At 37.4% G+C, this 17,877-nt stretch overlaps 1 protein-coding gene across 3 annotated transcripts in view; it reads left to right on the top strand.

Moving 5' to 3' along the window:
- Positions 1–17,877, top strand: part of KIF5C (kinesin family member 5C) — a 125,503-nt gene that overhangs the window by 59,708 nt on the left and 47,918 nt on the right. For all 3 annotated transcript variants that reach the window (XR_004372205.2, XM_032769529.2, XM_032769528.2), the window contains exons 6-11: positions 34–89; positions 765–852; positions 5,190–5,314; positions 6,325–6,429; positions 6,805–6,953; positions 14,152–14,300. Coding sequence is in view for 2 of the 3 variants with exons in the window: in XM_032769529.2 (XP_032625420.1) it covers positions 34–89; positions 765–852; positions 5,190–5,314; positions 6,325–6,429; positions 6,805–6,953; positions 14,152–14,300 (672 nt within the window). In the remaining variant the exon portion in view is untranslated. The remainder of the gene's footprint in view (positions 1–33; positions 90–764; positions 853–5,189; positions 5,315–6,324; positions 6,430–6,804; positions 6,954–14,151; positions 14,301–17,877) is intronic.

The raw sequence follows: 17,877 nt of genomic DNA, 5'->3' as shown, positions 1-17,877 counted from the left end.
AAATACTCCTAAGACATGTAATCTTTCTTCTAGTGTCAAAGACGAACCTTGCAGTACATGAAGATAAAAACAGAGTTCCATATGTAAAGGTATAAGGAAGACTTTCAGATGTTTGATTTGGTTCATTTTCCCCTTCTCCCCACTCTGTGGATCGTTAAACCAGCCTCTACTTTCCATTTGCACCTTCCTTAACATGCAGTGTGTGTGTGTGTGTGTGTGTGTGTGTGTGTGTGTATGTGTATGTGTAAAATGAGGAGTCTGGTGGGACCAGAAGTGTTTTTTTATCCACGAAAGCTTATGCCCAAATAAATCTGTTAGTCTTTAAGGTGCCACCAGACTCCTCATTGTTTTTGTGGACAGACTAACACAGCTATCCCTATGGCGCTTTGTGCATGTGGAGGCAATAGAATTCACAGAATGAAACCCCTGAACATGTAGGCAATTGTGAGGAAAATAATCTAGAAGAATTTAGACGTTCTAATGGAAGTTATTTGATACTTCAGCATTTTCTGATTGTACAGAATCCTCTTATTTGGAGTGTTTGATTTGATTGACTCTTTAATACAATCTGAGAGTAGAATCTTCTCAAGCCTCCCCACCCTCCGAAGTCAATTTTACAGCAGATTTTGGCCATATCTCTCTTGAATGTTCATATTGGATATTTATTTTTGCCTGAGAGAGATGAACATTTTACATTACTTTACATGAAAAGATGCAAAGACACATTTTCTATACTTCTAAATACTGAATTTACGTGTTTCTAGGGCTGCACAGAGAGGTTTGTCTCTAGTCCTGAAGAAGTTATGGATGTCATTGATGAGGGGAAAGCAAACCGCCATGTAGCTGTTACAAGTAAGTGACCTCAAAGAAGTATATAAAGAAACAATAGTGCTTAGTACCTATATTTTGTGTCATGCTTAGATTAGGAAATAACACCACAATCCATCAAAGCAGGTGGATAATTCTGTTGAAGTAAATGGGATTACTTGTGTGCTTACAATTAAGCATGTGTTTAAGTACTTTATTTACTAGCTCACTCTCAGGTACCAGTGTGCTAGAACAGTTGGTGAAGGTTGACTTTTTAATGATGACCTGTGATGTGAGAAGATCTTTTAACTTTGGCCCAATAAATGACTCTTGGAGACCATTAAAAACCAAGTGCAAATAGACATTTAGGGCTCGTCCAGCTCCGACTATAACAATTTGAAAACTCCCATTGACTTCAATGGGAGCTGAATTGGTACCTCAGTTTAACATACATTGCAATTTCTTGACATAGGCTTTATGAGATTCCTTACATTTTTAGCAGCGATGTATACTATTGTATAAGTGTGCCATGAAAGGTATAACTTTTTAAAGAATGGCTTGTGATACTGTTTTCAAAATAACGTGGAGACTATTTTTTAAGATTATCTTAAAACATATTAAAATATTTTTAAATACTATTTTGTAATATTTATTTTAGCAGACAAAAGTTATAGAATGAAAAGTTTTATGAAATAAAATCACTGTTGATTGCTGTTTTGTATTGTGGGTGACTGTTGTGTAGGCAGTCTGTTAGTGTCGACTCTGTTATGATGTGTGTTTCATTAAGAAAATGAGCAGTGGATGAATGAACTAACTACATAATGCTCACTATAGTTTATTTATTCTATCAGTCATTATGGAATAAAATGTGACAAATTATACCTGAAAAATAATTTCCAAGCCTATACCAGGGGAAAATAAGTAATTTTACTTTTGAGCAAGGGATTTCTATTAAATTGTAATTTAAATCAGTCCAAATTATAATGCTAGATTTCATAACTTCGGCTCTAAAAAGTTTTAACTTGTCCACAGTTTACTGCTGTTCAATAAACCTCTGATATCTTGAAAATGTGAATGTAGGCATCTGGTGGGTTCCAGGCTGAGGGTTTTATTTTGTGAATTCTAGGTTTTGTTACATATTCCCACTATGCCCCTGCCCTCATTTTGTGATTTGTTCTAGCTTTATGATTTATGTCTGCCTCAGTTTTATCATCTGTAAAGTAGAGATAATACTTTCCTACCTAGCTGATGATGAGATTCTTAACATTCACAAAGTGCTTTGAGATACTAAGTGAACGGGTCTGTGTTTAAATTCTACTGATGTTGGGCTTCTTTGCAGGCATACATTTCATGGGCTACATTCCGGACTTTTGAGACCTGAATATAACAAATAAGATTTAAAAAAGTGGAATTTTTTCCTATTCTGTCCTAAAATTCAAAATTCTGGAGGAATCAGTTGGTCACAACAACATATAAAGACGGCAGAATGTTGTTTAAACAGACCTTCAAAATAATTCTGCTCTGTCTTTTGCTTTGTTTCCTTATCCCACTGAAGTAGTGGCCTGGACTGAGTTCCAGTAGCTGCAAAGTGAATAAACCTTTTAAAACATGTATTTATTATTTTGTATTTTTACTGCATCCTTTACCAGATCTGTAACTATTGTCATGGTGCATTATACCATGCTGGGCATGCTGATGAAAAAGACAGATATCATTGACCCAGTCCCCAGACTATAGCATAGACTGCCTTTGATGCAACTAGTGAGTTTGGCACAGACAAATCTCATTACTCAAATATATTTGGAAACGTCTCCCCTAAAAAAGCAAATTACTACCTCCCAGCCAATTCTGGCAGTTCCTTCTGAATCCTTGTTGTTCTTCAATTTGCTGTTACTCAGTGGATAATACCATTCTCCCCTACACTCTTACCTCCTTCCATTTCTAAAGTACTGTGCTCTTCTGGTTTTCCTTTTCCTTTCTTACCACACCTAAAAAACTTCTATAGAACAGCTTCTCTTTCTTTCTTTCCTTTTCTTTTCTTGGCTCTCTGAGAGTAGTCTATGCTCCTATGTTTCTACTACTTTCTTTAGACTAGACACCCAAATCTACTCTTAACTTCATTTCCAGCCCCACACCAAGGTGTAGAAGTCCAGACAGGAATCAACCAGAGAACATACTAGTGTCTGGGTTGAAGGTAGGGAGAGGAAGAGGAAAACTCTGGGAATGTTGTAGAGAAAGTGAGGGGAGAAGGAGAGTGAAACTGAAGTGAACACAAAGATTGCAAGCTTGGGAGAGCAAAAAGATGGTAGTGAGGTCAGTGGTGATAGAGAAGGGTGGGTGGAGGGAAAGGAGGTGGTTACTTGTCTGACATCTTGGATATCTCACTACTACCTCCAACACAATGTGGTTAGATCCAAGCGTATGTTGTATGGAAACTTGCACTGCGCCTGACCATGCTGTACCTATTGTGTGGATAATTGAGAATTCCAGGCCCCAGGGCTCTCACTCTGACACAAAAGCAACAAAAAATCACTTTAAATTTCCCATACAAATCCTCATGTGCATTTCTGATGAACACCATGGCAACAATTACATCCAGACCCGTTTCAACTCAAATGCTTTATGACTTGCTTCATAATTCTTGAAAACACTTACACTCCACACCTTAACAAACTGCCTTCCCATTCCAATATACCATAGTCATTCTCTTGTTACAGTACTATTTTTTTAATTATGTATTTTCTAGCCTGTGTGTGTGCGTGTAGGGGAATTGTCATGTTCCGGGGATGCAATCCAGACCAGCAAGAGGCTGTGTCACCATCTGCCCCACAACTGTGGGTGCCTCACAATACTTTGCTATTGTAGCTTCCAACTAGGCCTGCTCACAAACAACCTAACAACACGCAGGCCAAACCCTGAATGTCTGTGTACAGCTACACCCCTTGTCCAGCACCTCCAACCCCAGAAGCCTGTTAGTCAAACGCTGTCTTCTGCCAGCCTGGATTACTACTTGCAGGGTGATCCCAAAACACTCTGAGTCCCAGATTTTTCCAAAAACATGTTCTGCACTGTCCAGCCCTTTCCTGGACAGGTTAGATATTAAAGTTCGGTTGCCCTTGCTAAATGGTCAATATTCAACAGTTTGCAACTTTATTTGGTAACTGGGTTAGTTTAGATTAAAAATAAGACACATTTATTTAACTACAAAGAGAAGCTATGAGTACAAGTATAAGGTATTAAAGTTAGAAATGGTTATAAAAAATAAAGATAAAATGCCTCCTGCTACCTGAAACTTAACAAGCTAAACTTGGTTTAAGGTTAAATCTTTACTACATGATCCCAGCAACCGGGGTAATCAAATTCTCATGTCAGGATCAGTCAGTCCCAAAGTCCAAGGGCTAGTTCCTTTGCCATCTTATGTGAGAAGAGAGCAAAAGCTTGGGATGTTTTTGCCCCTCATTTTTATAGTCCAGTCACCCTTTGAAATTCATTTTATCTAGGGGTGATTCTCAGGAAAATTCATTCCAGCTGTGAGAAAAGAAATATGAAGTCTCTTGGAGAAAGAGGTTCCGTGTTTGCTAAGATGCAGATAGTTCTGTTCCTGCCCCCCTTCATTGCCAAAGAATGGCCACTTGACTGGTGATTTCCAAGCCACTTTGACGACACCTGGCTAGAGGCATCATCTTGTTGTTTGTTTACCCCCTCCCCAGACTTGTCTGGTAAACACACTGTAGTCATAATTTCAGCTTATGTTCATTACTCTTAATATGCATCTTGTACATAGGTTACACAAGAAGATTGATCAGTGTGGTGTTAGTTTTTAAATGATATCTGACAAGGCATATTTTGCATAGAGATTATTACAATAATGTGTAGGGTGTGAATACAGCGGTGCTTTTGATCACAGGAATATCATTTGTCATTCTGCTTTGTATGCCTAAATCTCTTGGGTTTTCACTGACTTTTGCTTTTAATGAAAACAAATTAGGATTCTCAACTTAGGCCCAAAGTGTATGCTGTTTAAGAAAAGTTATTTGATGAGGGTCCTTCTAAAGAAATGCTTCACATTTTCCACCCCATCCCGCCAGGATCATGTCATTTGTCATGAATCTAGCTAATTTTTTAGTCACGTGGGTGGAAAATAAAAGCTCATTCTAGACAGCATAAATGTTCATCACTGCTCTTGAGAGGCAACTGCTTTCAGAAGGGTTCAAGAAGTTGTCTGAAATTTATGCTTCTGAATAGATTATTGTGTGTGGAGCTTCTGTGCTTATTGACTGGTCACAGGCCAACTATGATAAAATGAAATAAAAACATATGTTGGCAGATTTTAAAAATCTCTACAAATAGGAGTGTTAAACAAAACTATTATTTCTTTATAGATATGAATGAACACAGCTCTAGAAGCCACAGTATCTTCCTGATTAATATTAAACAAGAGAATGTAGAAACTGAAAAGAAACTCAGTGGAAAGCTTTATCTAGTGGACTTGGCTGGAAGTGAGAAGGTAATGAGTACGTTTTTATCAGTAATTTTTACCAGGCTTAGAAGTATTATTGTATTCCTAAATTGAACGTGTTTTGGTGCAACTTAAATCTACGGATGTAGCTTATGCAACTTCTGGAACTAAACATAGCATATCTTTATTTGTTTGTTTGTTTGTTTATTTATTTATTAAAAGTCTAGTATGTAGATAAGAATATTGGCTCACAGTTAATCTGTGATGTGTTTGGAGTTCAAGATGGGGAAAAGCAACAGGTCAGTAATACTAACTAGAATGAAATGCAAAACACAGCATCTGTAGTTGGTTGTTAATTTGTAATGGAGTGAATTGCAACAACATAATTGGTTGATAATTCCATTGGAGACTGCCTTTACATTGTGGCAGCAAAAAGCACTTTCACTTAAAATAAATTCATGCATACATTTCTTTATGTCCATTAGAGAATTCAGAGTATTGTTATAGCAGTTTGGAGAATGAGTTCCCAGTTAGCTTCCCTTCATCCTTAAATTCACAGATTTGAGATTTGTTAAATTGGTTTGGGGGCATTCAGAAGAAAACCTGAAATTATGCAGCCTCTCAGTAGGCTAGCCTGTTCATGGATGGGCAATTTTTCACTTGTTCGTGAGGTAGCATCCATTTCCCAGGCTGGATGCAGAAGTAATATCAGACATATATTGTACCTTCAGCAGTACAGTTAAAAGAAATATATGACCCAATCCTACACTTCTTAAAATTTCCGTTGAACTGATCAAGTAAGGACCCACCCATAGACCTGTGTTCCTACTATGAGGGAAGAGAACCAAGAGAGAGATGGAAAATGCCAATAAATAGACTTTCTCTAAGATGCTTTAAAAGTATTAGATACATTTTTAAATAACTTCTTCAGTTTGAGGATAACATTTTTTTCTCTTCCAAGGTTCTGTAACTTTTCCATTGTCTCTTCCTGTATTGTAATGTTGTTTGCACAAACTCTCATTGACAGTTTAGTCTGACTTATTTCTGTTATCTGGTAGGTCAGCAAAACTGGAGCAGAGGGCTCTGTTCTTGATGAAGCTAAAAATATCAATAAGTCTTTGTCTGCTCTGGGCAATGTGATCTCAGCCTTGGCAGAGGGAACTGTAAGTAATCCTTTTTACTTTTTGTGCTACTAAATAATAATAATAATAAGCTATGTTTATCAGTCAGCTTTCTTTACCATGGATACATAAAATAAGCTGACATCTCCACTTAGCAATGAGAGAGGGAAATATTAGCTTTGAACTGTAAACTAATGTAACACTGTCTTTTCCTATTTAATCTAGAAAGTACAATGAAAACTAACTCCTAATGACTACCAGTTGAGCTATTAGGAGGCACAACACATCTTAGTAGAATTAAAACAAGTATACGTCCCACGTTGCAAACTCAGTAAAGTCTAAATCGTTGGTACATCATGCTCTAATGTGCCTGTTAAAAATATTGTTTGAAGAGTAATTTATCTGTCTTTCAATTAGAAAACCCATGTTCCGTACCGAGACAGCAAAATGACCCGAATTCTTCAAGACTCCCTAGGTGGGAACTGCAGAACTACCATTGTTATCTGCTGTTCTCCCTCCATCTTCAATGAAGCAGAAACCAAGTCTACCCTAATGTTTGGACAAAGGTGAGTCCCAGCATTGTTTGCTCTGGCAGCATGTTCTGAACCAGTTGAACTGCAGAGTGTTTAGAAGAGAACTATGTTAGGCGGATATCCGTTTTTAATGGAGGCTGCAGTTTCTGTACAAACTGCAGTTAAAATTTTTTAGTTTGTCCTGAGGGATGCTACAGAAGTACAAATGGTATGGTTGTTCCTTGGATTATAAGAAAAAATAAATGTTTCGATGGCAGGAAACTACACTGGTCAAGAGTTCAAAGCCAATTCTTGTTCCTGAAAGGACTAAGCATAGTAGCATCACTTTAAAATGTTGTGGAAATGGCAACAGCGCTGTGTTTTTCATCCCCAAGCTAACCAAGTAGCCAACTTCTGGTTTTGCTTCATCTGGGAAGCTTTCACTTGAGGCTGCTTTTGAAGCTTCTAAGGTTTAGTTTTCCCTTGAATGACGCCTTGATGTACGTGATGGGACTGCAAAGGAAGCATTTTCTGATGCCTCTTAGGAGGAGTATAATGTGGATTTGTATGTAATGTCTATTTCAGTAGGTTTATGCATAAATGGGATCTTGCCACTTTTAAAGATCTCTGGAGAGGAAGGCAAAGATGAAAATGGTCAGAATGAAAATTTTGTGACACACTGGTCCACAAGAAACAATTCTATGAAGTCCATGGTGGGAGCTTGTATTTAAAAAAAAAAAAAAAAAAAGCCAGACATTGAATAATTTAGTGTTTTTGTTATAATCTATGGAGTCTTTGATACTCTACACAAAACAAGTAATTTCCAAAAGTATGACTGATATACAAAACAATATGTGCTAATAATTGGTCTTTGCAATATAATTTACTTAACTATTTGTATAATATATTGGAATCTCATTTATCTGTCAGAAATTGGGTTATGTTTCCTGAGGTGCACAATTTGCAACAAAACCCACCTTTCTGAAGGAGCATTTTACATGGGATGGTATAAGAATGTGGAAATTTTTACCTGGCAACGCTTTATTCATTTTGGGCCCATTCCAGCTTCTATTAAAGTTAATAGGAGTTTTACCATTGACTTCAGCGGGAGAAGGATGGGACCTGTGTTTCTTAATCGGTGCCTGATGATGATGCCTTCCTTGCATATAGACAGAAAGGGGCATAAAGACTGCAATATATCGGAAGGGGGGCAGGTGAGGGGGCAAAGGAGGAGGTGAAAAGGCTCAACTCCATGCACCCCTCTATGCATTTGGAGCTTTGCTGCGTGGGGGCAGTTAGTGGGTGGAGCCAGAGGTGTCAGTGAGTGGAGCCATTCTACAGCACTCTACCCTTATGGACATTCTGATGCTGCTCCAGTATTAACTTACCCTTGGCATCTGCTAGGACCTGGCCAAGGCAGATAGGACCCAGACGTGGCAAAACAGAAACAAGCTATGGGAAGCATGACTGATTTATGTGAGTTCTGCTGCCATTGGAGAAGGGTCTTTGTCCCCTTCCTGCCCTGTGGCACCATAAACTGCTCACTTTGAATAGGTGCATGTGGAAGAACTCCCCAGGGAAGATTTTATGGGGGCTTTCGTTCTGGGCTTTTGGTGGGAGTGGAACATGTGGCCCATTCTAGTTATGACAAAATTATAATCCAAAAATCACTATAAAATGGAGAAATAGTCATTTCTAGGCTTAGACTGAGGAATTATTAGTAAAGATTTTCTTGTTCATTAATTTTGTTTTCATTTAAATGTGTATCATCATGCAAAAATAAATTACATTTCTTGGAGACATTTTGCTCCTTATTGATACATGATAATTGAGTAATGAAACTGAGTAAATGCAAATGTTAGGATGCAATAATAGCAATGTTTTTATAATTATTATCTAATAGATCAGTAGTTGTGGCTTATTGGCTTGCATACTGCCCACTGTTAGAGGTTGGAAGCAGGGATTACTGTTAAACAGTATGTATGATGGGGTCACACTGCTGTCATCTTTATATCTGTAATTTTTTCACTTTGAATTCAGTTCATTCTGGTGAATGGTTTACACCTCCTCATAACATAACAAAATAAATAGTCCCTATTGTGCCAGCTCCATCTGTCTAATAAATTGCTTGTCCCTGGTCGTTTTCGGATAGAGCCTCTGTCCAGTGAAGCAGTTAAATAGGTGCTTAACTTTAAGCCTGTGAGTAAATGCTTCAATGGATTGGGGCCTAGATATGGTTAACAGTGAGCTACCTGTTTGTACAGATAAAGGTCAGAACACACCAAGTTGGACATCATACAATTTTGCAGTTCAGTTTAGGTGAATATAGATTAACATATTTTTAAAGCTCTAAGAACATGAAAGCTACTTTCCCTTCATAAGCATGTATTAATCCCCTCTAACATTACTGGAAATGATTTGCACATTCATTGTGTGTAGACAGTGCCATATATATATCAAAACCTCATTTTATACAGCCGTATCGAAGTGCAGTGAACATCAGCAGTCCAGTTTCTGTATTTGGATTTTCATCTCTCTGGGATTAAAAAATGGACCTTCTGTTTGGAAAGCAAATCTGTTTTTAGAAATTGTCTGACTCAGCACAGTTTGGCTAACGAGAGCATTGATTGCTGCTGCATGAATAATAGACGCAGTGCTGTGAGTTTTTGTTTCACTTTCTATGTCATCTGTAAAACTAGAAATAACAAATTTCCATGCTAAAAATACTAAGTATTTTTCTAGGAGGTGGAAAGCAATTTTATCTCAAGATATATTTTATTTTTTATCATGTATAATGTTTCTTATTGTTGGGAGACTAAGAGGATACTCTATTGTTCTAATCAGTTGTGATGTAGCTGTGTTGATCCTAGGATTTTTTTCATCTCACCCCAATGACTGGAGAGAGCTGTCCCATCAACGTAATTAAACCACACCAAACTAGTGGCAGTAGCTAGGTCAGCGAAAGAAGCTCTCCTGCCAATATAGCGCTATGCACACTACCACTTATGTGGGAAAACTTTTATGTCACTCAGGAGTGTGGTTTTTTCACACTCTTGAGCGACATAAAAGTTTTGCCCACATAAATGGTAGTGTAGACATGGCCCTTCTCTCTCCTGATACACTATGGTAGCTAACCGCCCCCACCTCAGTCATGCATAAGTGAACTAAAACAGGAGCTATAGTGCCCCTAATGCAGAGCAGTTCACTGTGAACAATAAGATACAAATGTTATGTTTGCTGCTGTATTGTGTTAAGATCAACTGAACAGAAGGAGCTTTACCCTGCATGTGGTGCTATTCTCTAAGGTTTTTCTAGAAAGTAAATGAATATTTACTGTGAACATTTTCTATCCTTATCCTTCAGCCACCAAGGAAACCAGAAAGAGAACACTTTTTTTGGTTGTGCATCTTTTTCCTCCAAAGGGCTATTTGCAGATTAGGCTGTGGATAAGATTTAAATATTAAGGGAAAATTGCTGAATGGATTAGGGATTATCATAATTTTCACGTTTCCTTCTTGAGGGTCCTCCAGGCCTTAGTTAGATCCTTGATGAAGCCACATTTTCCCAACTTTAAAACGTTTTACATTAAGTGGTTACGTTTTCCAGGATTAAAGGTCATCTACTTAGATTCCTCTTACAATACTGAGTAGGGTACAAAAGCCAGCAGAACACTTCAATCTTCCTGGACATTCTATAACAGATTTAAAGGTAGCCATATGTGAAAAAAAAACTTCAGAAACAGACTTCAAAAAGAAACTACAGCACTAAAATTCATTAGCAAATTTAACACCATTAATTTGGGCTTGAATAGGGACTGGGAGTGGCTGGCTCACTACAAAAGTGGTTTTGCCTCTCCTGGAATTGACACCTCCTCCATTATTGGGAGTGGACTACATCCACCCTGATCAAATTGGCCCTGTCAACACTGGTTCTCCACTTGTGAGGTAACTCCTTTCTCTTCATGTGTCAGTATAAGGCCTACATTTGTAATTTTCACTCCATGCATCTGAAGAAGTGGTTTTTTAACTCATGAAAGCTTATACCCAAATAAATCTTAGTCTTTAAGGTGCCACTGGACTCCTTGTTGTTTTTATTGACAGTGTGACATTAGTAATGGGTGAAGAACAATCCATGGGAATGGAAATTTGAAACAGGCTTGAAAGAATAAGAAGACAGTGCTCAGAGACAGCCCTGGAGTGTTCATAGGGATACCATAGTAAAAAGGACAGAGGGTAGTTCTCTATGCTAAAAATGCAAGTAATAAAACTACTGCATCCAACCTGCAGCAAAAACTGCAGTGAGAATGATTGTGTAGTGGCTGGGATGTGGAGGAGCAGTGGGAGAGATGGAGGTTGCTAACATAATGTTTTCAGGGTTTTTTGTTATCAACCATGTTTTTAGAATCACTTAATGGAGCCATGAAGAAAGCTTTTGTTAAAAGAATTAAAATGTTTAGGCTTTTCAGCTAATAATTATCGTGTGTCTCTGGGGTAGTCATTGGACGTAATCTATTTAGAAAAGTAGTTTGTTTATCAGCTTTTCTGCTTGTGTGCTTTACACACTGAATCTTTTGATTGTTAAATTGCTTGTCCTAGGTATACTTAATATTCCTTTGCTTGAAGTTTGTTTAACCTCATAGCGTTGCCTTTACTCTGGTTGGCTCTATAGTTGAGCAATCCAAGGGCAGTCAACACTGTAGCTTTCCTAACTAGAGCTGGCGATATTTGTGTGGTGAATAGTAAATTCACTGAAAAGTGAATTTTTTTCATGTCACTGAAACTATTTGCTAATTTGAGTTGAATTTAATAAATAGTTTCAACTAAAAAAAATAAAGGAGGGGGAATTTTTTTTAAAATCTAAACTGCTTGGTTTGACAGTTTTGAAATGAAATGTTTTGACTTTTCATTTCAAAATGGCATTTTGTTTCTAAGTTTAGATTTTTAAAAAAAAAAAGTTTAAAGAAAAAAACAACCCCACAACCACCTGAAAATGATCCAAAATAAAGCAAAAACTGACATTTGTATATGGCTGAACAAAATGTTTTGTTTAAACCAAAACAATTTCCCCCCCTTCTGGTGAGGAAAAAACTAATAATTCAATTTTAGGTTCAAATCAATTTTTTTTATTTTTCACTTTGGTCCCCAAACTGAAAAATCAGTTATTTGCTCAGTTCTATTCCTAACTCATTTTATTTTTAGAAAACATCTATTTAAAAGCAGATGCCTGTCGTAGCTTCCTACTCAGATTTGAACCGTAGCGTTCATAAACTGAGAAGCTAGCATGAAACTTTCTAAGCTTTTCCTGCTTAGATCTGATCTCGCTGCCACCAGCCAGGAATTTCCAGGGCCTGACTCCCTCTCTGGTCTCCCAAAACTTCTTGGAACCAACTCAGAAGCCTGAGTCTCACACCAAAGGATAACAACCTCCTCGCCTTGTCTCCTCTTATATATAAGATTAGGTGGAAGACCTCAGAGAGATCTAGTCCAACCTGCTCAAAGCAGGCAAATCCCTCTGTTATGCGACTGTTTTACAATAACTCCTAATGCAAAAACAGAGAGGCAACTTTCCCCCTCCTCTCCTGGCTATGATTCTAAACTATCAGCAACACAGAGATTCCCCCTCCTCTCGGTCTACCTTACCAGAGAAAACCTCAACAGGTTTTAAAAAAAGATTTATAATAAAAAAGAAAGACATAAAATATTTTTCTGTATCAATGGTGATCAAGTATAGCGAGTCATATCTTAAAAGAAAAATGAATAAACAGCCTATCAAAAGAGATACATTAACATTCCAGACCCACACCATGTAAATACAACAAACATATAAAAAGCCTGTTTTTTCTCCTTTGTACTACACTGAAACTGAAGATGGAAGCTTACGATAGAAAAAAATCCCTTCATAGCTGAAGCCAACAAGAAAAGAACCAAAAAAATTCCCTCCCCTGAGCTTTGAAAAATCTGGTTTCCTGATTGGTCCTCTGGTCAGGTGTTTGGTTCCCTTTGTTAACCCTTTACAGGTAAAAAGAAACATTAACCCTTAGCTATCTATTTATGACAATGCCCTACTAATTGTCCTACATGTTCTGGGTGGTGGGTTGTGTAGGGATTTTTTGTACAAAACTACAATCACTGCTGGGATAAAATAACTGCAACTGAGTCAACTTCATTCATTGTTACTGTTAATAAGCAAAACCCTAATACACATATCTCCTACCTTAGCAATATAATAAGGCGTATGGTTTTGTTTATAATTGTGGATGCTTTTCTAAGGCACACAAAGGCCTTTAGATATTGAGCACCAACAATTTAAACATTATTAGTATTAATGGCCTGTATCCCTCTTGGAGCACGTCAGGCAGGATCTCCTGAAGTTCAGCAGTTTTGGCCCTGGTCGGTATCTGGACGGGAGACACCCTGGGAAAGGCCAGCGTTCTTCATGTAATTGTGCTGTGATTTTAGTAAGCGGTACTCGTACTCAATTCCGAGACAGTGCCATATTATGGCTTTAGGGAGCAGCATGCCATTGAAGGAGCCATCTTTAGAGGGGAAGTAAAGTTATCCATTTTTACTAGCTGTGGTCACTAAAGATTTTTTTTCTCTCTTTTTTGAGAGAACAGGGTTAGCCATGACATCCCAACCACATTACAATTTGGGTAATTACGTTCTGCCTACTTAACCCCTCCCCTGCAAATTCAGCTGGATTTAATATTTTTGTGCTAAAGTGATATACAGTGTTACTTTATATTGTCCAAGGTGAATTGCAAAATTTACATGAAAGTCCTGTTCCTAACTCTACGTGCAGAATCCTTCTTCTAACCAAGGAGAGAGAGAATTCTTCACAGACTTGAGTTTTAACTAACTTGAAGAAAATTAAGACAAAACTTTCTGGTGCTGAATACTTCCCGCAGCATGGTTTATGTGGGTTTTTTGTTTGTTTGCTTTTAATTTAAAAGGGATTTTTTTTTTAAACTTCTATACCTCAAAGTGGATCTGCTTTTTGAGACTTGATCCCTTTACTAATCAGTTGCTGCATTTGCTATGTGAACATTTTTTATATTTAAGCTCCAGGGTGCCAAGGTGTTTAAGAGAAGAGTGACCTGTGGCATTGTACTTCATTTCCTAAGGTGCAGGCATTCCATGTTTTGGTTCAGTTTTTTTAAATCTGAATCCTTGCTATGTTACACTGAGAAATATTGTGATGAAAACAATTTAATGATCACTTATATTTTCATGCCTTCCTTATTACTGCACAGAGCCAAGACTATTAAGAACACAGTTTCTGTGAATCTAGAGCTGACTGCAGAAGAATGGAAGAAAAAATATGAGAAGGAAAAAGACAAAAACAAGAGTTTGAAGAATGTTATCCAGCATCTGGAGATGGAACTGAATAGGTGGAGAAATGGTAAGAAACGATGAAACAAAATATGTATTTATTTTTCATTGTAGATGTTTAAGTCTTTCTTTGAATTGCAAAACGGTCATACAAGTTTTCAGCACAGAAAAATACAAAATTTCCAAATGATGATGAACTGGTAATACACTTCCATGATAAGTGATTATTCAGTCTGCTAGGTCTATATATATTACAGAACCAGAAAAAATGGAACGATTGACCTGCTGTATTATTTGCCATAACTAGCAGGTTTTTCGTCAGAGGAATACCAGCGCTGGAATAGGAAGTAATAAATCAGGAGTGACAGTTGTATAAGGAAGTTTGCACAGCATCTGTCTACATTGTACTAGTCTCAGAACAGTGCTAAAGACTCACTTTCATGAGTACCTAATTTCACCATAGTGTCTTTGGAGAAAATTTAAAGCCTTTGAGTTTGGGGATGGATAGCAGCTTAATTGATGCATTGCTGTAATCTTCTGCCTTTTAGTTGATATAGCTTACCACTTTGAATCACTGTGCCAAAGCAGAATAATTCCTTTCAAGATCACCACTTGCAAAGTTGCCCATTTTAATTGCTCCTTTGACTCTTTAGATCACTTTTGCCCTTAGGGGATATGTCTACACTGCAAGTAAAACCCCTGGCTATCCCAGATTAGTGGACTAAGGGGCTGTTTAATTGCATTGTAGATATTCTGACTCAGACTGGAGTCAAGGTGAGAAAGTCACAGAGCTCAGTCTGCAGCTCGAGTCCATATTTCTGTATCTCAATTACGTGAGCCCAGGCTGGCTGGCCTATGCCAGCCGTGGGTGTCTAACTGCAACATAGAGTTACCTTTTGTGACCACAAGTGCCTTTATGGGGAACAGCAGCCTTAGCTGCCTCTGTGCTTATCTCAGTGTCAGAGATGGTCATAATCTCTTCTAAGGGTTTGAGAGAGGACAGAGATGATATTCTTCAAAAGCTAGCTTGTCACTTTCCCAAACCGATCCAGTTCAGAGTAGATAAAACAGAGGTCCCAAACTCTTCCATAGTAAGGGCCATATTTTACAGAGAAAGTCTCATGAATAATCTGCTTCCTCCTCTTCATGAGTATGTAGACTGCTTCCCTCAGATTTATGATCGCGTAATGTCTGTTGCAACTACATCATTGCATATGAGGAAAAGTAGTATTAAGGAAGTATATATTTTTAGTGTCTCTTAATGCTGTTTAGCAGTTGAGAAAATTAGGAGGAGTCCATGAACAACAGTTTAGGAGCCTATATAAGCAATATAAATTATTGCGATATGGATTTTTTTTTTTTTAAAGTTTCAGGTCTCTATTGCACACTTTAGGAACATATATAACAGAAAACTAAAACTTAAAATATGAAAAACCAAAACAACCCCAAGCCTAAATAATCAATATTGCTTTACATTTGTTTATCACACTTAACAAACATCTCTAATTAATGGCACCTTCCACCTCACAGCAACTGGAACGGTTGATCTGACCATCAGGCTGTAACCACTTGCAGCCAGGCCTAGGAATGCCTGCCATTGTCTGGGTCATCCTAGTCTTGCCTCCACTGGTTTAGCTCATTTCCTGGTATGGTACAAATCTCCTGACTCTTTAACACTCAGGTGAAATGTTCATGCTGCTGGAAATCCATAGGTGCAAGGAAGATCCTAGTTTTCAACAAAACTTAAAAAAAAATCCTATATACAGATACTAGTAATATTGGAATTGAACATGTTGGTCATCCCTCTCATGCTCATACTTGTTTGTAATAACTTTTAGGACAAGATTATTTTCTGCATTTAGTCAAATATTGGTATTGATTTTCTTTTATTTTTTTTTGGTGAAGCAAGATCTGAAAACAGTCTTTTTTTGTTTAATTTTAACCTGTAGATTTGGTGTATTCGAATGGCTTTGCTCAAAAGAAATGAAGGAATTTGTGATTAAATGATTTTGTCTGTATTAAGGACTAAATTGAATTCATTTACTGTAAACGAACACAATTTCAGGTAACTTTTCTAGAGCATAAATGGTCATCTGATAGCTGCAATTACACAGTTGCTTGTCTAACTGCATAATGAATGGAAAATTATATTGTAATTTATTTGTTACTACGGCCTTCAGTTAGGTACATCTGGAGTAACTGGGCTGTTGTAGTCATGAAATTATATAGCATTTATTTGGTAAATAAGTGCTATCTCCTAGGTGTGAGTTTGGCATTAGAATAAGCATCCGTTATACTGCATTAGAGACTGTCAATCTGATCGCCTGCCCTCCTGTGACTTTCAGATGGAATTTCTGTGGAGATCAGTAAATGTGCTGTTCTGAGTAGCACAAAGAGTGGAATTGCTATTTTATTCTCTGCATAGGGTTCAGTTCATGCAGCGAGAGAGAGGGTAATTTGGTAGATAGTTTCTGTGATTGAAATTTCAACATGGATTTTATCTACTCCAGCATTCTGACAAATAGTGAAATTTCGACAAATAGTTAACTGTGACTATCTTTACTTAATACTTGACTGCAGTTTTTTTCTTCTTAAAAATAAACTGTAATTATGGGAAAAACCACTTGAATGAGGTCATTACAAAAACATTTTTTTATTTTGACAAATCCTGTGTGTTTCTGCAGCTAGTAATCGAAAGGTTAATTGTATGCAACACACAAAAAACGCTGGTAATCTGAAGTAAATGCACCCCAGTGATTTGGCATGGACAGATATGAAAACCTTTGAATTTGTGGCAGAAGATAGATCAATTACACTCATTCTGAGCATCACATTTAAAATCTTCATTGGGAGGAGGCAACTGCTTTTGATTTTGATGAAAGCAGGAGAAATCAAACTTTTCCATTTATATAAATGTTCTCTTTCCCTAGGTGTTCTTTGTGGTTGTCTTCCTTATTACAGTCAACTGACTGTAATGATAGCTTTCTTGGGCCATCTCTGGAGACTCAGGCCACTTCCGTGCAGGGAATATTTCTCCATTAATGCAGTGAAATTGCCATGGAGACAGTTTGTCTGGTGTGTTGGGTCTTGTGTAGTGCTGGGAATTTATCTCTCTTAATATGCTTGTATGTTTGTTAAATGTAACTTTCTAAATCTCCTTTCCATCCTAGAAGGACCAGTAGCATTTTAGAAAAGGGAACAAAGATGCATGACTGTATGCATAGTAACCAGCTCTTACAACAAACGTTGTTTTGGTTTTTTTTTTTGGTTTTTTTTTTTTGGTTTTTTTAAATGTTTGCACTTTCTCAACCCCAATTCTGTCTCACTGGCCTGACCTACAAACAGATTAACTGCAATCAGAAATATATTATTGGCTGGCTGACTGACCTTCTGAATAGCATTGTTTGGTGGAAGGCTCCATAAAAGGTGACTTTCTCTCCAAATGAAGCTGTAGTAGAAACAAAGATGTGTGCACAAATCCCAAGGACAGTCAGTCAGCGCCAATTAAGCATGCACATACCCAAAGACAGAATTTGACTTGTGTGTTCCAGTAAGAAGGATAATGTCATATAATTTTAAGATCCAAATTTTGGTGGTGGTGGTTTTTTCCACACAAAGCAACATGAATGCAGAAGTTTTTCTTTTTA

This window comes from Chelonoidis abingdonii, chromosome 10 (assembly GCF_003597395.2).
Source record: "Chelonoidis abingdonii isolate Lonesome George chromosome 10, CheloAbing_2.0, whole genome shotgun sequence".
In the NCBI taxonomy this organism is placed as follows: Eukaryota; Metazoa; Chordata; order Testudines; family Testudinidae; genus Chelonoidis; species Chelonoidis abingdonii.
This window is presented reverse-complemented; position numbering and strand designations above follow the sequence as displayed.